Source organism: Lampetra planeri, chromosome 11 (assembly GCF_965212315.1).
Source record: "Lampetra planeri chromosome 11, kcLamPlan1.2.h2, whole genome shotgun sequence".
Lineage (NCBI taxonomy): Eukaryota > Metazoa > Chordata > Hyperoartia > Petromyzontiformes > Petromyzontidae > Lampetra > Lampetra planeri.
The window spans coordinates 6,939,599-6,963,013 of record NC_136117.1 but is presented as its reverse complement, the minus strand read 5'-3'; the positions used below and the strand labels follow the sequence as shown (position 1 = coordinate 6,963,013).

The window sequence follows — 23,415 nt, the reverse complement described above, 5'->3', positions numbered from 1 at the left end:
GAGGAGACCTTCATCCCGCTGTGGATTGCAGTGGGTCGATTATGGCTGATGATAAGGTTTTTAAAATGTACATTCATCAACTAATCGATGCATCATTACTCTGCTAATGTGCGGTAGTGTAGCGGTTAGCGCTACGCTGCGCTACAAACCCGGCGACTCGAATTCGATTCCCGCTCACGGTCAACACCAGCGACGATTATCTGAACGGGTCCTGGGCGTCCCCTAGGTCGACTCAGCCTCAAATCAGTACCTGGTGCGGTGTGCAAACATCGCCACTAGGGAGACAAAGGCGGCCGGGCGTGGTGTTGGCCACCTACCCCCTCGTGTTCCGTGCCGGCCTTCATAGGTGCTGCTCGCTAACAGCACTTGCCCCTGCAGTCTGTTACAGGCTACACGGGGGGTCTTTGTGTACCGTTCGTGCACACACGCAGCCACGGACCCGTGCTGTGTGCAAGGAACTTGCTGGAGGTGGCTTTTTTTGTTGATGAAGACAATAATTGGGCACCCAGTTGGGATCACTCGAGCCTGAAGGAAGGAGACAGCGCAACTGTGGAGAATTTTGCGTGGGTTTAGTGAAGTAAAAGACCCTGTCTGTGGGAAAAAAAAAAGAATTCATAAAAGACTTGAAAATGTGTTTGATTTATTCCACAGAGACATCCACAGTAGATGTGACTCATTGTAGGCTTTTTATGAAGAAAACAAATCCAGGACTGTTTGCAGTCGTATCTTAACTTGCTGCGGCCTGTGTTATGTTAGAAAAAAAATGGAATGTTCACTTTTCACATCCATTATTTTCCTTACCCCAGCTGCCACCGAGACTCTAATCCAAGCCTTCATCGCATCCCCGGCTCGACAAACGCAACTCCCTCCTCCTTCACGGCATCCACGAATCTCCCCGTCATCAAACTCCAGATGATCCAAAATGCGGCTGGCAGACAGCTCACCCGCACCCGTCGATGAGACCACATCACCCCGATCACTCCACTGGCTCCCAATACAATCCTGGATCCATGTCAAGGATCACACTTGCCGTCTTCACGATCATTCCGTGGACTCGTCATTGCCTCTCACTCTACCCCCCCCCCCTGCCCCCTGTGAACTCTATGCACCAGCAAGGCCTTTCGTCAAAGCCCCCCAGTTGGTTTAACACGTGGCAGGCTGTCACGACCAATATCATCCATAAGAGGCTTTTTTGGGTTAGATCGCGTAAATATATATAAATGTGTCGTTAAACCCGCCACCACCCAATGCAGCCAACTAGTAAGGGTCGTCACGTAAACAGAACGTGCCAATTCGTCACTAGTACAGCACTAGTGTGTAGTAGTGTAGTGTGTAGTAGTGTAGTGTATAGCAGTGTAGTGTATAGTGTAGTGTACTAGTACAGCACCACCGGTGTGTCGGAGAGCCAAGCCGCAACATTTACAATCTGAGTACGACGTTTCGCCAGCAATTGCAACTAGCTTCATCAGGCGACAGTCCAGTTGACCTCCGCTCAGCGGGAAAATGATTTTACTCCTCTGCTCCTCCAGTCGTCTGGAACTCCCTTCCCACAAACCATCCTCGCTGTTGAATCCCTGCCACCGTTTTCAAGTTCAGGCTCAAGGTCTCCTCCCTTCGTTACCTCTGCCTGTGGCGGTATTTCTCTCCTTAACATGAATACAGATCTTGATTTGAAGCTTCCGTGACTGCAGGAATCCATACTCTTTGGTTCTTTCGGTAAAGTCACGTAGTTAGAAATACAATAAAACACGACTTTTCGATCGCTTGTGTTGCGATCAAAACGTCGTGATTTGTTTTATTTTATTTCTAACTACGTGACTTTACCGAAAGAACCAAAGAGTATGGATAAAGATACATCCCCTCCCCAGGGTGTCCATGCCCCAAGTTTCCCGTTCAGCGTCTTCAGATGCAGTCGCATTTCGACGTTACATTAGTGTGATGTAAAATAATAATAAGTCTTAAGTAAAAGGAGAGAACAATGTGACATTTGCACAATTATATGCGGTTTTATTAAACACGTTTTCCTAAACGAGATTCCATTTCCACGGAATCTCACTTTTGCATGAAACGCCAAAGTTTAATTCTTCAGCCTGTGCGAAAGTGAAGCAAATCTCTGAGTGTTGAAGGCGCGACTGCGTTCTGTCACCTTGACATAATCTCCGGCAAAGAGAGACACGATCCTTTTAAGGCCGATTGGCCTGTGGCCTAAAGTAAACTGAGACGAAGGGAAACGATCAGAGAGAGAGAGATGGGGGGGGGGGTGGCGGGCTGAGTGTTGTTTAACGCTCAGCTGATGAGGCACACCGAGAGGATTGCCACCTCCGGGCCTACGACAACAACAACAAACCAGGGCACAACAACAACAACAAACCAGGGCACAACAACAACAACAAACCAGGGCACGTCGTCAGTGCCTCAATTCCGCGCCCCCCCAAAGCACACTGCGCGGAACGCACAGGGCTGCCTTGTGGGGTGGTGGTTGTGGTGGCGTGCGGGAGCGGTCGTGGTAGAATTGTTATAACGACACTAATTGTTATAACACTAATTGTTATAACGACACTAATTGTTACAACACTAAATGTTATAACAACACTCCTACAACATCAGAGTGCAGCGCCACATTAAATACGCACGACAATGACAATAGTTTAAAGCGATTTGAAGCATGTTTAATTTTCAAAATGGAAATATGGTTTTGGTAGGGGGGGGCAGAGCTTTGTGACGTCATATTTGAGGTGGGCGTCTGACTTTTTGTGACGCCGTGTGACGAGGGGGGGGGGGTTAAAATCGTCCAAAGTCGCGTGACGTCATTTATGGACGGCCCCTGAGCTGCTGCTGGACGGACGATGGCGCGTAGGCACCCTGTCCCTCGTTCGAGGTCGGCTGCGAGCGACATTATTGGGGTGGCTGCTTTAGGTCAACAAATCGGAACAGGGTCTCGATCACCAATCCGTGAAATGCCGTCGCTGGGCAAGGCGACAGTGAAATGATGTCCTCTATTGGAGGTGACTGGGGTCGCTGAGCAGGTGAGGACAGTGTCACGGCCTGGCAACACCGATATCCTGAGTTTCAATCCGGACTTTAGCCACCATTCATTAAACCGCGGTCTCATGTGTAGTGAGTTGGTGGTGTCAGCCCAGGAAACAAAGACTGCACGCAAAAACAGACATATCTGCTGTTTCACTGACACATTACAACTTTGAGAATTCATGATCTTGGTCCCATTGCCGTATGACAAACATTTTCGTTGCAGGGCACTGAAAGGCGTTCATCTGGTGTGAACAATGAGGCCTAATATAGTGATTTAATTGGCGGCTGTAACATTATTTTCAGGACTCTTCTTTATTTTTATAATGATGAAGAAAAAAGCCAACCGTCGAGGCTGATTGTCGACTGCGCGTTCTATCAGAGCAAAGGAAGATGTGAAGTGCGGTGCTATTCTAGCGATCAGTCACGACATCTTAACATCGAACTTAGACCATTTCATTTTTGTATTCATCGTGCGCAGGTGAGCTGACATCATCGCCCCCATCCCACACGACGGACGCACGGACGCCCCCTCCCACGGGCAACGCGAGCACGACCTCCGACCCCACCACCACCGCCGCCACCGCAAGGGGACGGCCGCCGTGGCATCTCCGCCCGCGGGTGGCCCCGCTCTTCCCCGTGCCGGGAGCGGCCGCTTCGGCGTGGGCGTGTGGAGGCCCCGCCGGCGTCGGCTCCAGCCTGGCGTACGGCCTGGGCGCCTGCTTCGCTCTGCTCGCGCTGCTCTCCCTGGCGGCGCTCGCCCTCTCCCCGGGCGCCCGACACTTCCCGGCGGCGCGCGTCCACTTCGCCGTGTCGAGCGGCGCTGCTCTGCTGCTATCCTCGCTCAGGGCCGCGTCGCTACTCTGGCTTCAGAGCGAGCGATCGCCGTCGTTGTCGTCGTTGTCGTCGTCGCCGCCGCCGCCGTCGTCGACGCCGCCGCCGCTGCTCCCCCTGCTGCTGCTGCACGACGCGGCGCTGCCGTGCCCCGGCTCGGCGCTCGCCGCGCTCTTCCTGGCGACGCTGGTGGCGTCCCGCACGCGAGTGCCCCTGCTGCGCGGGACGCCCGGGCCCCTGGCGCTGCTCGCCGCGGTGCTCGCTCACTTCGCCCTCTCGCTGGCCGCCGCCGCCGCCGCCGCGGGGCTCGCGGATGCAGCGACGGCGGAGGGGCCGACCGCGGCGGCGCCGTCGTCGCCTCCGCGCTTCGAGAGGCGCGGCGAGCCGCCTGCGCCGTCGGCGGAAATCGGCGGCGGCCTCGGGCCGTCCCTGCTCATGGTCAGCCGGGCGCTCTCGGCCGCGTGGGGCCTGGCGCTGTCGCTCGCGTACGTCGCGGCCTTCCCCGGCCTCCGGCGTGCCATGCGCTGCCGGCGCAAGGAGCTGCGGGCCGCCAGCCTGTGCAAGACCAAACTGTACGGCCTGGCGCTCCACGGCGGCCCCGCGGGTGGCGGCCTGCAGGCGTCCGCCGCCGTGGTGCTGCTCGTGGCCGCGGTGGCCGGGCCCTACTTCTGCCTCTGCTTCTACGCCGCCATCAGCTCACAGGGGCTCGCTCGCCGGGCCGGCGACGACGAGGAGGCGGAGGGCGACGAGGGTTTGGCGATGGCGCGGCGTGACGCTCTCCTCATTTGCCTGCGGCTGGCCGAGCTCGCGCTCTGCCTTGCCGCGAGCGGACTGGCGCTCTACCTCCGCCTGCTGCACGTGCGCTGGCGCGACGTGGCCCCGCGTCGCTTCTTGGACAGCGGCGTTCGCTTGCCTCCCTCGGCGCCGCGACACCAGCAACACGAGGCGTCCCGCAACGGCGGCGTCGTCGGCAACGGCGGCCTCCTCCAGGTCCACCCGGAGCTGCTGGACATGATCGACCTCAAGGGCAGCATCTCCAGCAGCTGCCGCTCGATGGAGCGCAGGGATAATGGCGGCGGCTGCCTGCAGGACAACGCGTCGGTGTCCGAGTCCTTCATCTGCGTGCGGATTTCAGAAGGCGGCGGTGACGGCGTTGGCGATGAGCAGAGCGGCGCCGGGGGCGGCAGACAGCGGTCGGCCAACAGCAGGCACCCTGCCCACGTGGGGGTGGTGGGCAACGGGCACGGCGGGCGGGGAAAGACGGGCGGCAAGGCGGAGGTGCGGAGGCGGGAGGTGCAACGCGACGGGGAGTCGTGCGCGGGAGACGACCCCGACTTCCCCATGCACCTGTCGTGGAGCGAGACGCTGCCTAGCTGCTCGCGGCTCAGGCAGGCCGAGGCGTCGTATCTGCCCGGCGCTTGCAGCAGCGACGACTCGTCGCTCATGCTGCTGGGATCCAGTAGCCCGGACTCGAGCAGCGAGAGGAAGCGGCAGGGCAGTAGCTACGAGCAGCAGCAGCAGCAGCATCAGCAGCAGCAACAACAACAGCAGCAGCAATGGCAGCAACAACAACAGCAGCAAGGCCACTATTCACCAGCCTGGTCGGCTCCGCAATACGACAGCGAGGCGTCGGCGAGATCCATGGGCGGCTTCCGATGGGCCGATGCTGATCCGGAAATTCAGGATGAGTTTCTCCAAGTGTGCCGGGATATTGACCGTCTCTCAGACAGCATCCCCATGTGACGGCTCCTCTCGGCTGTTAAACGAGAGTCGAAGCTGATAGGGTCGTGACCTGAATATTGTGCACATGGTTTTATCCGGTGTGTAAGAGACAACCATCGACGAGAGTGGATGTTAGGTTATTCACTACTTTTAAAAGGGGCTTTGGCTGCATACCATTTCATCACCAGCCATAATCCTCTGCTGGATGAAGGCCTCCCCAAGCAAATGCCATCTCTCATGATCCTGCAACGTAAAATTTCAGCAAGCACTTACACACGACCTTATTTGTCTACTTATTTAAATAGATTATCCAGCGGCACAACGTAAATTTGTTATGCTGCATTTACCCCGGCATGCCCCACCTGCCCGAGCCGCGTTCATACCACCTGTTCGCCCCCCAAACGTAGACATGAGCATTTCGGCAAGACTTAAAGACGTGGCTGTTTGTTGACGTTTCGCCCCCACTGAGTCTTAGACAGGGAATTCCAACAGCTATAAAAATAAAACATCGTCCAGGACTGGACTCCGTCAATATCCTTTTGAACGTTATAAATCAAACGCAGGGATCGTAGCTCTACGAAGGGGGTCATTTTGAAGAAAGCCAGGCCACCCAACAGGACAGCGGTGAAGCAGAAACAACCAGGGACAGCTCGCCTCTGCATGAACCAGATGAAACGCGGATATTTTTTGCTTAATTTTAGAGGTAACTTACGTTGAAAATTAAGTCCATGGACACATTGATGCAAAAAATTACCAATTTCTGGGATGCTGAAATATCTGTACGGATTTTGTCATTTGGAACAAAGTCTCTCATTTTCATATTGAGACAATTGTCTATTATAACGATATTACATACTTCTCAGAAAGGCACAGCAGTGACTCTTCTTTATTAAATTACAATCTGTATTCTCGAACACAATTCATGGAGAAACTGTAAAGCTCTCGTTCCTGTTGAACTCAAATTGGCCAGCCGGACTGGCGGATTTCACTTCATTTCCTGTTTTTGTGATGAAAGATCGTGTACGCAGATATTCCATCGGTTGGCTGACCAGTGGAATACGATTCTCATCTCTGTTATATCTGAAAAAATTGGGCCTTGTCAAGACCGACTGAAGAGGAATTTGCGCTGTGCAACGAGAAATATTCCGAGAATTAATATTATCGGTGCTTGTTATTTATAGAAATCAACTCCCCCGACCCATGGATCTCGTCGACTGAAACACTGCCGCAGACTGCGCATATCTCCAAATGTTGGAGATTTCCGAGAAAGCTTCCCACTATTTATGGATTACACAAACACGCATATTGACTGCCACGCTATGTGGGGCGTTTCCCCCCCCGCCTCCACGTCATTTGTGTCAAGAGATGATGTGATTGTTTAAACGTGTACGTTGAACATAGACATTGTTAAAAGAACCCCCCCCCTCGATTTTTGTCGGCATGGTACACTGCCATCTGTCGACGCTAAACTTCTTACAAGTTGCGTGCGAGCGTTGTGTCTGCCATGACCTCTGACCGGATGAAGACTTAACCGTTAGGCGTCTTTACGACCCCGTCCCATTGCTTGTGCTGATTTCAGATGTGAGCCTGGTGCCACCATTACCTCCCTGAATAGGGGACGTCTTCTGCTAATTTGTTGGTTTGTGACAACATCCCGGCGGATCAAAAAGAGCCAAAGCATTATTTGTATTCCTCTACTGCCGAGGCCTTGAAGACACGGTGCCATTTTGCACTACCTCAATATTGCAGCATTCACTGCACAACACACAGCTACAATTTTAGGGCCGAGCTGACCGAAGGAAGGTCCAGGGCTGGTATAGATTCCATATGCCGCTGATGTTGTCGATGGCTGGTAAGTGAACCCAGGTGGCTGGGTTCATAGTGCAGCGAGTGAACCACTGCCAGGTGGTGCTGCAGTGCGAGGTGACTGGGCAGCTCGTAGCTGCGAGCTATCACCACCGAGGACCTGGGTTCAAACCCAGGCAACCGCCTGTCATTAAATGGGTTCTCGAATGTAGCGAGTTGAGGGTCTGAACCCAGTCACCAAATGACGGCAAACCCCCCCAATAAATATGGTTCCGCACTTTGCCAAGCGACAGTTTTACTGTTGCATGATTGTCACGTGACAAATATTAAGGGTGGGTGGGAAAGTGCTGCCCCTACTGTGTGGACCAGAGGTCGCCTGACGTGTTCTCAGTATTGGTTCTGTAATAACCTCTTCTGCGGGCCGTTCTCTAACAAGGGGAGATGTACTTCCCTGCGAGAGTTCTGAAAATATATTTCATCTCATGCCACCGGTATCACAATCGGCATAAAATTGAGGGGCAGTGGGGGGGGGTGGCGGTTATTGAGTAAACGTTTTAAAATTACTGAATTTTTTTCACAATTGTAGAAATTGTTCATTCAAATCCCACCATCCGTCTGGAGTCAATAAAACAAGTACTGGAAGTCCACAGTGATTTGTTCTCTCACAGGAATGTGGATATCCCCACCATTGGCTCAAGGCTGCCAACTGAGAAGCACCCAAGCGCTTGTTACAGCAGACAATTTGGAGATTAGACCCCGGTGCCTAACCCACACATCTTTTATAATCCGAGCCTATGGGGCACATAACGGCAACTCATGTGAACGAGTCAAAACTTGCACTAGCTGCCCAATTAGGGCTGAAGAGCATCAATACACAATGTGTGTGCCCATCAATTCATCAGTGTGCTTGCTCATCAATAAAATTGCACCACTGAAATGTAAACATTGGTGTCACTGCTATTCACGAAACCACAAGCAGCACCTGCATGCTGTTTCACGAGGAATTAACAGTTTAACATGCTGAGAGGCACCTTTTATACTTTTTGAAAGGACAGAAAACACACTACAATACTGCAGCAGGGTATATGCAAGCTACATCTCAACTCTAATACGCAAATTAGCATAGAGACCTAAGCTAAGGAGTCTATCAATTGGCCATTATTAGCCATTTGAAGGAAAATCCATGACTATAGATTTGAGTGGGTAACGGATTAGCACGGTTGGTTACGTACAGTGCGAAAGAAGTTCAACGTACATACGCTCAAACATAATGTTTTTTTTTTATAATTTGCTCCCTTGTGATTCGCTGAATTCTAATTCTGGATCATGATAATAGAATCTAGTGGCTGCAGAGTTTACCTAAAACTAATCAGAACATATACGAATAAAAATGTATCTTAACACGCACAATAGATTTTAATTGATGCGTCATTACATGCCAACTCAGACCTCATCGATGCCTTGCTTTGTGAGCAACTTAGACTTTTAAATTGCCAATAACAAATGCTTCCTTGCCTCTTGGCTGCAGTGAACAATGTAAAGTTATTTAACTACATATGCTCAGCATTTTGACTAATTTCTGCTTTTTTCTTAACATGGCACAGGGGAAAACAACGGACACGGCCCACAATAAACGTCTTGTGCATTTCGCTTTTTTAATGTTGAGGATAATACTGGATGCTGTAGCCAGTTGAGTGTTTTTCTTAATACTGAGTGTTTGATGTCGGTGTGTTGTGGACAGTACTGGATGTTTGTGATAATTGAGCTTGTATCTGAGTGTACTTTGTGTTACGTGTGGAAAATAAATGCTGTAAATAAATGCAAACCAAACAATGATTTTATTTAATGCACAGCCTTGTAAACGGGACTGATGTTACCGACTTATAATAGCGCTGACTTTATACGGTATTGTCAACATACAAAATGTACCCAAACATTCCAAACTTCTATGTTCAACTCCATTAGGGTCATGGTGAACAAAACAACTTTTATTAACACGTCTACATGACATGTATCTACATTGTGTACACACAGTCCGAGTGAATGGAAGTTTCCCTCGACCAATGACATAAAGACCAATACAAACCTCAAGGGACATTCAGGATATTGCACAAGCATCATAAGCCACCTCCTCCCACTACGTAGATTCAACGTGGCAACACCGATGCCAGTGTGCTGTGATTTCATTACCAAACAACCTGCACAGGATACATCATCAGTGTCAATTACATAGGCTCAGCCTATTAGAGATGGCACAGAGCTGACTTAAACATTAGCCGTATGCAGCTCAATACCGGTTTATTATGTCTCGTAATAATTACATTGCAGAATGTGGTGGTGTGGTTAGGGAGTGTAACTCTTACCAGAAGGTGGATGTCAACTCAGCCCATCATCATCCTTCTGGAGGTAAATAAAATACATAACCACTTTGCAGCAAGTCAGTAGTTGTCAACCTGTGGAGGGAATGGCTCCCACGATGGGAAACGTGGAATTTTCTCCCCTGGTTCAGGCCTTTAGCAGGATGTGGCCCACTCTGCTGTTACTCCTTTGAGCAAAGAAACAATTGAGTTAACGTTAGTGGGCATGTTACACGGCCCACTCTGCGCAAGCCAGTGAAAAAGTCAGCCCGACAAAAGAACCACTGGAGATTGATGGGCCATCACGGCACAATTGAGGCTTCAGCCTTCGTGCCGGGAGATGGTTCGGGTACTGCCTCCTTGTTGCCCTCGTTCGCTGTTCCTGGGCTGGGCACCGCAGCCTCCGCTCGCCGTCGACCGTGATCGTTATCATCGTCGCCGTCGTTGTCCCCATTGTCATCTTTGCCGTCGTCGTCATCGTCGTCCTCATCCTCGTCGTCACCTCCTGTGACGTCTGTGTTCATCTCCTCCTTGGGCGGCTGCCAGTGGTATCCCGACGAGTGGCGGTATCCTTCCAGCGAGTCTAACTGCATCGCCTCGATGCCTGCGGGTGGGAGGGTGGGTGAGGGTGGTGCGATTGGGTCAGGGTCACTCGTGCTGTAATCCACCGTTCTTCACTACATTTCAGAGGGGGGCCACTTTCGCCGATAAGGAATCGGTGCGAGAGCCGCCACACCGCCTGCAAGGGGTGTTTTCACGTGTTGTGTATTGTCGGGGGCTGCACGTCAGGGGCCTTACTGCAGGCCACCAGGGGCCGCACTAAAGGCCACCAGGGGCCGCACTAAAGGCCACCAGGGGCCACACTAAAGGCCACCAGGGGCCATACTAAAGGCCACCAGGGGCCACACTAAAGGCCATCAGGGGCCGCACTAAAGGCCACCAGGGGCCACACTAAAGGCCACCAGGGGCCGCACTAAAGGCCACCAGGGGCCACACTAAAGGCCATCAGGGGCCGCACTAAAGGCCACCAGGGGCCGCCAGTGGCCCACGGGCCTTGCAATGAAGAACACCGCTGTAATGGTACTTGCGACTGCCACCAGTACAGTCAAACTCCCCTCATCTGCATTGATATTGGGGGTGCTATTGGCAGACACCGTTATCTACAACTATCTGTGAAAATGACCCCATAATCTAACGTGGTTACTCGTGGATAAAAGCAAACGGAATGAATTTGCTGCCAGTTCTCGGTGACTGCTCTCTTCCTGGGTAAAACGTGGATCGGATAAATGTAGCGCTTCTGGGAAACTACTGCTGGATGACTTGTTATCCAGACATGTGTGTGGATTAAAAAAATACATAGTTAGAGTTCTGTCAATCCACTGCTGGTTGAAGGCCTCCCCCCATGTTGTGTTGGTCATGGTGGTTGTTTGACATACAGTCATACCTCGTTATATGACCGCTTTGGAATACGTCGAATTTGGTATACGTCGTGTTTTGACGAGAGAAAAAATGTCTTGGGATACGACGCGCTTGCTAGAACTTGTATGGGTCGGGATGAGTCACCGCGTACCCACGTAGACCCCGTTCACGACTCCTCCCCTTCCTCACCACCATCCTCATAGGCTATCAACTCCTCTCAGCAAGGTAAAGTGATGTTAAATTTTATTTTTATTTCAATTTATTTTAATTTATTTATGCATGTATTTTCATTTATGTATGCATTTTAGTAATAAGTAGTGTTTTAAATTATTTTATACAACTCCATTAATGTAAAATATGCCATATAAAATATAATTTCTTATACTCTGGAACGGATTATTTCCTTTCCCTTTATTTTTTATGGGAAAAATTATTTGGTCTACATCATTTTCGGTATAAGTCCTACCTTCTAGAACGAATTAACGACGTATCCCGAGGTACCACTGTACTTCATCATGCTGATCCATTTAGGTTGGTGAAGCCGAAGAGCTCAGAATTAGTTCAGATATCACTCGTCACTGATATTAGCAGTGGTCAGGAATCAAATTTGTGGCCACCAGGTTCATAATGCAGTGCGCTACCCACTGCGCTATCATTAAAATGTGGTCCAGTTTTCAATCGCATGTCATGAGGTAATATGTAATGGTTGAAAACATTCTACTCCCAAACTCAGTTTTCCTAAAGCATTCTATTCTGATCTACTATTTCAACAATTGGTGCAGGTATACATAACCTTCCTTCTGTCCCAGGTCTGTTTCATGTCAGAGTGGGGAGGCAAAGGAGGCTGAAAGTACAACACACAACTACCTTGTTCCTTTGCGAGCACGTGACGTTACCGGATAAAAACCAAATTGCATCATTCGGTGCTATGACCTTGACTGTCACGTTTCCGGCACCGGTGAGTCAAGGGATAGTCGTGCCTGCCCTCCCTCACTCACTGCCGCCCCCTTTTTCTCACCAGAGATGGGCTCAGATGATTGCCTTTCGGATAGGAACGTTCGATGCATGAGCAGCTTCTTGGCCGTGTGACATTGGTAGCTCAAGGCCGTGCCCTCCGACGCGTCCCCAGGACCTGTAAAACAAGAGAAGCAGGCGTCATCGCTCACGGCTCAGCGACGCGTATCGTGACACCTTCAACGCTCCTTTGTACCAGGTTTTGCGTAATGCCCAGACGTCACGTGAGGATGAATACACCCATAGTCTAATTGAGGTAACGGATGCGTAAACTTTGTTTGTAACCAGGTGAGAGTCTATTGAGACAAGTATGGCGCAATATATCTCAACACATACAAAAGTAGTAACTATTTTTATTTTATACCTACGTGACTTTACCGAAAGAACCAAAGGGTATAGTAACTGAAATTAAATCAATAAATGTGGAAAAAATATGTCGTTGCAAAGTGCATTTAAAGAAATATGCATTGTACACAATATGTGCAAGGAGTGTTAAAACAACTTGATTAAGATTATACATTCAACAGAAATAAACGCAACATGTTCAGAGATCTGACGTTAAAATAGTCAGCCAAGCCACCTGGCCACCATCAAGAATAAGTCGAAGATGATGACATGTGGTATTTACTGGGAAATGACTTTGTGAATTTCCAAAACATTTACATTCGTGACTGCCAATGAATGATTGCCTGTGGCAAGAAATTTGAGAGACGGTAAGGAATGCCCAATAAATTGGTTTTCCCACAACTTGTCACGAGGCGAATCATTGTCCATGCTGGTAATTATTAAGGAGTTAAACAAACCCTACTCCTCCTACAATTCCATGAATTGTTGCGAGTCAGGGGTCCCAATTTGCTTCCAAAAATGTATTATTTTTGTTAAACGGAGGGGTGAAGCAGTGGCCACTCGTGGCTACAGGGGTCACGTACACCCAACATACGAATCAAAACACATTTCGATCTAAAGCTTTCGTGACTGCAGGGATTCATCTTCTTGGTTCTTTTGGTAAAGTCACGTAGACGCTGTCTTTCCGACAGATCTGTTCTTCACCTGAGGACGGCTGCTTACGTTGTGGCCGAAACGTCGTGAGAATTGTATTTTATGTTTTATTTTTATTATTGTATTATTTCCCTTCTACGTGACTTTACCGACAGAACCAAGAAGATCAAAACACATTCTCAAACACGCATTTGATGCATGTATCGTGATCATAAAAAGCTAAATTAATCAGTGATCCTCGCGTCATTCCACAACTTCCTATTTTTTAAATGTTTATTATATCTGCTGCTCTACCTGCATATGCATACATGTGTATATATTAGTGCTGGGCGATTACTGTAATTGCTAACCCAGAATCGCGATCCAACTATTGAAATGGAATACAATTCCCAAGAGGAATGAGGGATCGTTAAAGACTCCTGGATAATCGATATTTTCTATGGGGCATTGCCAAAGTGTACCACCTAAGAGGTGACCCTTGAAATTCCCACCAAGATTCCAATTCAATTTAAAAGAGACTCAGGAGTTTCCATTGAAAGGCATGATAACTATATGCATGACTGCTAAGCTGTCAAAGAATCTCCGTTCTTTTGATGTAAATGCCAACATCCCCATTAAAAATGTTGTGGCGATTCCAAGAATCGCCACTATATAGTACCGTTAGAATCCCATTCAAGTAAAGGGAGATTTTACCTTCAGTATCATACACAAAATCACGATGCCTCAAGTATTTCTCAGCACTAATATCAAGTTATTTATTCCTATAGCAGCATGAGATGTATTACTATCACAGAGGCTAGGAAATGGCTGAGTTGATATAACAGCAGGACATTAAGTCATGAGTCTATGAATTTAAATCCTGGTCAAGGTCGTATGTATGTACGTTGAACTTATTTAGCACCGTACGTAGCCAACCGTGCTAATCGGAGGTGCGGGTCAACCTCGTTTGTTGGAAGTCAAGTGGTCGTCCTTGGGTGGAATAGACTGACCTCGGTCAAAGAAATGTGGGAATTGTCACGAATAGCCGAGGACCATCAACTGAAAAGAACACCAGCCAATGCTTGAGTACAACAGCGATATTATGACTGACCATACCAGGACCTTAGAGTAAACGACGCTACTTTACGCAATGTTAATACAGAAATGCCAATCAGTCAATCCGTTTTGCAACACTAACCTGAAGTGGAGTTTTCTTTGAATAACACGCACGTCCCGAGTGCATCTGTAAGCAAGTGCAAAAGTACAGCACGCAAAATTACTAATGTGTTTCCATGAAAAAAAAACAAGCTCAAGCCACTCACATTTTAACATGCAACAAATATCACACAATTTTGACGTACGTAGCATTTAAATGCAACCGCATCTGAAGACACTGCACACAAACAGTTGGCATAGCCTTTAATAGAGCGGAAGCCAGTCACAGGCAGAGGAACAAAGGCGGTTGTTCAGCCTGGACTTGAACTAAGTCATGGAGTCGATAGCACGGATAACTCCCAAGGAAACCACACAACCAGGAATGTTGTTCATTACCTTCGTATCGACCAGCAAAGACACAGCCACCCACTTGCATGATGGGTTCATCCGTGTCCACCCCCTGCAGGCAGTGTGGACATGAGAATGGGCGACAGTAAAGCTGGGTTAGGGCAGAGCAGAGGTCGCAAACGGGTTTTGATTACTTACCCGTACCCGGCCGCACCAGGGTCGCAAACGGGTACCCGTACCCTACCCGATACCCGGCTACCCGTACCCGGCCGGGTATCGGGTAGGGTACGGGTACCCGATTGCGACCTCTGGGATGAAGCCATGATGCAGGCGCAGGTGGGTTGATTCTAGGAACTTGAATTGTGAGAAGAGACAAGACGTTGGGAAATGAGTGACAAACGGTTACTCACCAGTGACTCACGGCCTACCCGTACCCGTACCCGGCCGCACCAGGGTCGCAAACGGCTACCCGTACCCGGCCGGGTACGGGTAGCCGGGTATCGAGTAGGGTATGGGTATCGGGTACCCGATTGCGACCTCTGGGGCAGAGCTTGTCAAGACTTCCACCTCTTGCAATTGACTATGGTCCAACTTCCATGTTCACCAGCCTTCTCCATTCAAATGGGAATGAAGATTGAAATGCACAAAAGATTGCATGGCAACCGATGGTTGGTAAAATTTGAGATCTGGACCACTAATAAGCAACTTTGCAACAGGTTCATTTTCAGTGACTAAATGATCATGAATGGGCATAATCTCATCAGAAAATATAAGATAAGCAGGGCTGAGCCTGGGAGACGACTTGAGTATACGAGGTATTGTAGGCTAGGAATGCAATACTGTTAGATGACAGCACAGCTATCAATCTCAGTAGAGCTTTAAGTGTTAGCTCATGACATGCATGGGTTTCCTCCAGGAACTCTGGTATACTTCCAATTGTCAAACACCGCCTAATGAAATTTGATCAGCATTGCAATACAGAACCCTCCTGAATGAGTCTTGAGACTCAGCAAGGCTTTCCTTGGTGAAGTGCATCATCATCATTGTAACCACAACATATTAAAACCAGTTATAATCACCAACTATAAAGCTGCTTTCTTCTGAGATCTAATTAGGGGGACGCAACATCAATAATGTAGAGCCCTTTGCAAGTTCACTGCTACATGAAGGGCTCGCCATGCTGTGTTGGTCATGGTGGGTTGCTGGCTCAAACTTCACCATGCGTGTTGGTGAAGGGGGGCCAGAACCAGTTCATATATCACTGGCCACTGACATTAGCCATGGCTGGCTTCATAGCGCAATGTGCTGTAACCACTGTGCCATCGTTCCCCTTACAGGGAGATATTATTCCTCTATTTAAGGAACGAAACAGGAGGATTTATCCACAAACGTGGCTGTCCACCTGATAATGCTAGTTGTAATTACTGGCAAAACGTCATACTCAGATTGTAAATGTTGTGGATTTGCTCTCCAACACACAGGTGTGCTGTACTAGTAACGATTTGGCGTGTTCTGTTTACGTGACAAAGCTTACTAATTGGCTGTGTCGGGTGGTGGCGGGTTTAACGACACATTCGTATTTACGCATTTAACCCAAAAACACCTGTATTATGGCGATATTATTGCACACATTATACATGATGTGTGGATAATTGAGTTGTATCGTGAGACAAAATCGGGAATGAAGGAAGAGATGGATGAGAGCGTGAGGGGACCTCATTCACACCAGCTTACTTTTCGTTTAATATTGCACGTGAACTTTCATTCATCAACTTGTGGAATGTATACAGCTAATTACACGCAAAAGAGAAGTTAGATGTTACAATAGAAGTGTTTGGCGTGCGTGCAAGCGTTAATCCCTTGGTTGCAAATCAAATGTGTTGGATCGATGTCAAACTAAACCACAAGTCAGCTTTGGCTGGCAATACACAGCTTGTATCACATGGCACATCCACGGGTCAAGTGGAAAAATGAAAATGAAATATTACAACCTAGCAGAGAGCAAAAAAATGCAATGCTCTGCTGAGCATCACAGCATGCAATGGAATTCCAGGCACTCACTTTATACACACATTCAGCTTGGAACCTTTACAGACGTAGAGCATTGCTCTGGGAATTGTTTTAACGTGCCGAGGTATTTTTTTTAATCCTGTTCAACAGTTTGGCTCTTGTTGGGACAATAACACTGCAGCAGAACATATTTTTATCATGACACAACAAAACATTCCAGTTCATCTTAAAGACAATTCGATTAAATCGGTTTGAGAGTTTAAGGCCAGCCATGGTTTGAAAGCTCACCATCTCTTCGCGGTTGATACAATCGAAATTAAATTTGCGGGAGTTGAATTTGCGGTTGTCATGCGGATAAACTGATTACCACAACAACAATGTGGAATTGCCTACACTGGCGAGAGACACGTGAACGCCGATGGGCGGCGGTGGCGCACGCCTGTAATCCACGATCTTGGAACCGAGGGTTGTTGGATCGCATACATTTTACAAAATATCCTTCTGATGGGCATCGAGTAGGTGCCTTACTCTGGTTTGCCAATAGAAGACAGTTTCTACTAAAGCAAGAACTAACATCACCTACTACATCTGTGTAGGATAAGAGTATTGTCCCCTCGCAAGTGTGGGTTTTCTCCGAGTGCTTTGGTTTCCTCCCACACATACACACTCATTAATTGGCTGAAAAATCGTTATATATGCACCTCCGTGTTGGAAGATTGTGCAGCATTGCGATATGCAAATTGCATGAATGATGCATCATCATTATTATTATGTCCACCCATCACTCATTTCAGTACAATGCTACCATAACTTGACATTCCCAAAAAAATGTCACGCAATATATCAAGCAGAGCTAAAATATTAGGTAAGCGCAAACTCACATAACCTTCACTGACCAGTATTTTAAAGCTGTTGTTGCACTTGGCCAGGAAATCCGAGTCTATGATGCCAGACAGCTCAACCACCACGTATTGCTCCTGGAACAAGATGAAAAGCAAACAAAACGAGCGTGAGCAGTGATCATGTTGACACCTATTGGTGGAATGAAATATTGCCCAATTAAAACCCACGACGCCGATTAAATAGTTTTCATTTTAGGGCCACGGTGTCCTTGATGAATGTGTTGAGTTTTGTTTGTGTATTAGTGCTTGCACAGCACTGCCAACGCAGCAGCAGCAGCAGCGTGAGCAGAGAATTTGTAGTACTGTTGTAACGTCGCCTAAATTGTACTACATCTAACCAGTAACATTAGCTTCATACATTCAAGAGAAGACTCCGACAATCGTGTACGTTTGAACCTACAGTAAATGGGTAACACGATTTAGTAAAATATACTGCTCCACAATTGCAACAATCGAAAGCATATGTACCTTCACTCTCATACTTGTATTATTCAATTTTCATTTTACCATGGTAAGGCCCACTGAGCGATACAGCTCTTTTTCAGAAGCGACCTGGACACAGATGATAGCTCAACGAAGTTGTTCATCGTGTGGAAATGTAAAGCAGCCAGATATTCCAAACGCATGTTTTTTAAATGTGGAGGGATAACCCGGAGGAAAATCCCCACTACCACGTGCAAACTGCAAATATACAGGGGTTAGGATCGAACCTACCACCACCTGCATACCAGGCGAGGTAGTTAACGTCTCACAACCCAGCCGCTCTCTCTCTTCCTCTCCAGGCTTAACTCAACTCCAGCTGCCATTCCACCCCTTTGTGTATCTGCTCAAATCACGACCGCCTTAACTGTTAACCGGCAGCCTCATGTCCGTCCGCTGATCCACACCACACGTAACACCCACGCACGGATTTCATCCCCGCTGTAGCCCGTTGTGGTGACCACGTCCTTTTGCCACACAGCCCCCTCAATTCCTTTATACACAGGGAATTGTCTTCACATGGATCGTATTTGTAATCTAAACTGGAATGCATAACGACACGTTCTGATTCTGCATTACGCGGAGGACGCAAGGACGTGGGCTGCGTTGTTGGGGGCTGTCCGGTCGCTTTCGCCAGGTGATTGAGCCGTGGCTGCCCGAACACTCGTTACTCCGTTTCACGTTCCACTCTTGTCATCTCACGAGGTGGTGCTCTTGAAAGGCGGACTCAAGAAAAACACATTCCTGCGGAGGGAGCTGGTAGGAACGTTGGGTTGCTCGGTCAATGGCCAGGGTCAACGGCGGCGTGGTGTATTCCGCAAATATGCCCGACTGTGAGGGCGGGCACAAGCCGGCGTGAGTAGGTTAAACGTTGAGTTTTATAAGGGCACCACGGGGTAACCTGCCCCTCCCCACCCAGCCCCACCCCTCCCACCCCCCACCCAGCCCCTCCCTCCCCACCCACCCAGCCCCTCCCCACCCTCCCCACCCAGCCCCTCCCTGCACGACGGACGGACACAATAAGCCCCTGTGGGCTGGTGTAACCAGGAGGTTCCTACCAGTATAAACACGTATATGCTTCGGCAACGAGAACAGAAAAAAACAACCTTGAAAGCTGCGGTAAGGCGTTGCAATGCAATAAATACCCAGAAGACATGCAAAGTTGGCCCAAAGTTGGCATGTCATTGGCCAAACGTTGGTTTCACGTTTGGCATTTGGTTGGCCCAACTATGGGATGTGATTGACCCACGCGTTCCACAGTCAACGTTGTAGTGACGTTATGAGAGCGCGATAATGAACTTTTAAAGTATTTATTTAACTTGACTGTGTCGATCCCGTTAACTACGAGTCAGGAGCTTGAATCCTCCAGCGCCAATTGCCGCGGGTCGGCTGCCTGAGACGACTGGCAGATGCACCGACATTGCCCCCCGCCCCCTACTGCGCCAACTTTCTGCGTTTTAGTCGCCCGACGCTACGCTCATTGTTGTGAGCGTCGCTCCTCTGCGCTCCGTTGTTGCTGGAGGGCGACTGCCCCTTAACTCCCCAGTAGCAGCGTCCTTCAGAAGTCTCCTCCACAGACAACAAAACTTAAGACGACAAAAACACGAGAGCAGTGAACGAGTGATGCCACGGGTCCAGCATATCACCACCACCCCCAGTCTAAGACTCTGACCCTCACCACTGACCCTCACCACCCCCAATCTAAGACTCTGACCCTCACCACTGACCCTCACCACCCCCACTCTAAGACTCTGACCCTCACCACTGACCCTCACCACCTCCAGTCTAAGACTCTGACCCTCACCACTGACCCTCACCACCCCCAGTCTAAGACTCTGACCTCCACCACTGACCCTCACCACCTCCAGTCTAAGACTCTCACCCCCACCACTGACCCTCACCACCTCCAGTCTAAGACTCTGACCCTCACCACTGACCGTCACCACCCCCAGTCTAAGACTCTCACCCCCACCACTGACCCTCACCACCTCCAGTCTAAGACTCTCACCCCCACCACTGACCCTCACCACCCCCACTCTAAGACACTGACCCTCACCACTGACCCTCACCACCTCCAGTCTAAGACTCTCACCCCCACCACTGACCCTCACCACCCCCACTCTAAGACTCTCACCCTCACCACTGACCCTCACCACCTCCAGTCTAAGACTCTGACCCTCACCACTGACCCTCACCACCCCCACTCTAAGACTCTGACCCCCACCACTGACCCTCACCACCCCCACTCTAAGACTCTGACCCCCACCACTGACCCTCACCACCCCCACTCTAAGACACTGACCCTCACCACTGACCCTCACCACCTCCAGTCTAAGACTCTGACCCTCACCACTGACCCTCACCACCCCCACTCTAAGACTCTGACCTCCACCACTGACCCTCACCACCTCCAGTCTAAGACTCTCACCCCCACCACTGACCCTCACCACCCCCAGTCTAAGACTCTGACCCTCACCACTGACCCTCACCACCCCCCCCAGTCTAAGACTCTGACCCTCACCACTGACCCTCACCACCCCCACTCTAAGACACTGACCCTCACCACTGACCCTCACCACCCCCCCCAGTCTAAGACTCTGACCCTCACCACTGACCCTCACCACCCCCACTCTAAGACACTGACCCTCACCACTGACCCTCACCACCACCACTCTAAGACTCTGACCCTCACCACTGACCCTCACCACCACCAGTCTAAGACTCTGACCCTCACCACTGACCCTCACCACCCCCACTCTAAGACACTGACCCTCACCACTGACCCTCACCACCCCCCCCAGTCTAAGACTCTGACCCTCACCACTGACCCTCACCACCCCCACTCTAAGACACTGACCCTCACCACTGACCCTCACCACCACCACTCTAAGACTCTGACCCTCACCACTGACCCTCACCACCACCAGTCTAAGACTCTGACCCTCACCACTGACCCTCACCACCCCCACTCTAAGACACTGACCCTCACCACTGACCCTCACCACCACCAGTCTAAGACTCTGACCCTCACCACTGACCCTCACCACCCCCACTCTAAGACACTGACCCTCACCACTGACCCTCACCACCACCACTCTAAGACTCTGACCCTCACCACTGACCCTCACCACCACCAGTCTAAGACTCTGACCCTCACCACCGACCCTCACCACTGACCCTCACCACTGACCCTCACCACCTCCAGTCTAAGACTCTGACCCTCACCACTGACCCTCACCACCCCCACTCTAAGACTCTGACCTCCACCACTGACCCTCACCACCTCCAGTCTAAGACTCTCACCCCCACCACTGACCCTCACCACCCCCAGTCTAAGACTCTGACCCTCACCACTGACCCTCACCACCCCCACTCTAAGACACTGACCCTCACCACTGACCCTCACCACCACCAGTCTAAGACTCTGACCCTCACCACTGACCCTCACCACCACCAGTCTAAGACTCTGACCCTCACCACTGACCCTCACCACCACCAGTCTAAGACTCTGACCCTCACCACTGACCCTCACCACCACCAGTCTAAGACTCTGACCCTCACCACTGACCCTCACCACCCCCACTCTAGGACACTGACCCTCACCACTGACCCTCACCACCACCACTCTAAGACTCTGACCCTCACCACTGACCCTCACCACCACCAGTCTAAGACTCTGACCCTCACCACCGACCCTCACCACTGACCCTCACCACCCCCAGTCTAAGACTCTGACCCTCACCACTGACCCTCACCACCCCCACTCTAAGACTCTGACCCTCACCACTGACCCTCACCACCCCCAGACTAAGACTCTGACCCTCACCACTGACCCTCACCACCCCCAGACTAAGACACTGACCCTCACCACTGACCCTCACCACCCCCAGACTAAGACACTGACCCTCACCACTGACCCTCACCACCACCAGTCTAAGACACTGACCCTCACCACTGACCCTCACCACTGACCTCCACCTCCTCCTCCCAGTCGCCATCGCCCAACTCATCGCCGCTCGCCATCGCGAGCCGCAAATCCCCACAGCGCATAGGCACGGGGCTGCCGTCTTCTCGCTTCCCATTGGTCCTCGCGGCGGATCGTGGCGGCTCTCAGCCAATCGGACGCGCGTGGGCTTTGCTCATCCGCACTATGGTTTTGAGATAGATGTGACGTCATGCGTCGGATCCTTAGGCTTCTGTCGAAACCGGTTCGGTTTGCTTATCGAACTCATTGGCAGCCTGACTGCTGATGAGACACTGAAAATCAAAACCCGTTCAGAATTCGCTTGTTGAATCAATGCAAGCAAGCCTGGCTGCTCATGAGACACTGAAAGGCAAAACCGCTTCAATATTTGCTTGTGTTCAATCAACCAAAGCAAGCTATATGTTCGTGATGAGGCACTGAATGTAAAGATTGATTTAGAATGATTGTGCTGCACCAATGCTGCTGCTCACATGCACGCCTAGAAAGCCGTGTATCTAATGGGATGTGTAATAAATTAACCCATAAAAACAAAGTTTTTCACTATAAATCCTTTATATGCCAGTCCCTCCAGAAAAACGCGATTATGCGATCGCATAATTCCATGCAAAATCAGCCAAAGTCCGCATATTTATGCGGGGGGCGCGTTTTTTCAAATTCGCCGCACTTTCGCCGCATAAATTGCAGATTTCCGCGCGCAAAATATGCGGGCTTGCATGATTTCATAATCCCCGCATTTTCGTTGCAAAAAGTCACATATATCTTAGCAGAAAGTTGAAAAATGTTGCGTTTACTTCACACAAGCGCAGCCATTTCCCCTGTTGCCATGGGAACGTTATGAAGTGACGTCACTCATCACGCGACATCATTGAAAAGCTGCAAACCCCGCGATGCCAATGAAACCATGATGAAGAGTTTATGCAACTTTACAGTTGTAAGATTGCACTTTTTTGTTAGTAGTATGTAAATTTACATTACTGTAAGACTGTACTGTTACTGTATTGCTTACGTTACTGTGCACTGAAAACACTTATTTTAACAGAAGATGTCTGTTTTGTATAGCTACCTCTGTAAAACAGGAAGCACACATTTTATTTTTTAATATTTTATTTATTCAATTTTACAGAAGTTGTAGCATATTCATTTTGTAAAGCTACATAACTTGTTCGACTCAATGTTTTGTAAGTTTGAGCCATCTGTTTGTTAAGGTCTGAAATAAAACAAGATGAGAACTTAAATATTCCCAGCACTTTCTGTGATGTAGTATGCTTGCTTATCATAGGAAGTAATAAGAAATGACTCTTTACATTAAAGTAGTAGCCTAGTGAATAGGGTGTTGGGGGAATCACTTTTTTTTCTCTTTTTCATCAAACCGCAGTTT

At 49.5% G+C, this 23,415-nt stretch overlaps 1 protein-coding gene across 2 annotated transcripts; it reads right to left on the bottom strand.

Moving 5' to 3' along the window:
- Positions 1 to 9,208: 9,208 nt before the first annotated feature.
- LOC144721239 (general transcription factor 3C polypeptide 6-like) lies at positions 9,209 to 22,129 on the bottom strand. Of its 2 annotated transcripts, none has more exons than XM_078598696.1 (6): positions 22,025 to 22,129; positions 17,567 to 17,647; positions 14,709 to 14,772; positions 14,356 to 14,400; positions 12,184 to 12,297; positions 9,209 to 10,350 (listed from the first exon to the last, which is right to left on the bottom strand). In XM_078598696.1, the coding sequence occupies exons 1-6, from the start codon at positions 22,100 to 22,102 to the stop codon at positions 10,049 to 10,051; spliced, it is 684 nt and encodes a 227-aa protein (XP_078454822.1). In that variant the 5' UTR covers positions 22,103 to 22,129; the 3' UTR covers positions 9,209 to 10,048. The 2 variants fall into 2 exon arrangements, with proteins under 2 accessions (XP_078454822.1, XP_078454823.1); XM_078598697.1 differs by having other exon boundaries at positions 22,018 to 22,072.
- Positions 22,130 to 23,415: the final 1,286 nt, after the last annotated feature.

Excerpts from the sequence above, each read along its gene's own strand:
- LOC144721239 (XM_078598696.1), bottom strand. The coding sequence starts at position 22,102 with ATGCGCTGTGGGGATTTGCGGCTCGCGATGGCGAGCGGCGATGAGTTG. Across the intron at positions 17,648-22,024 it reads ACTGGGAGGAGGAGGTGGAG|GAGCAATACGTGGTGGTTGA; the intron begins GTCAGTGGTGAG and ends ATCTTGTTCCAG. Across the intron at positions 14,401-14,708 it reads CTTTGCTGGTCGATACGAAG|ATGCACTCGGGACGTGCGTG; the intron begins GTAATGAACAAC and ends ACTTGCTTACAG.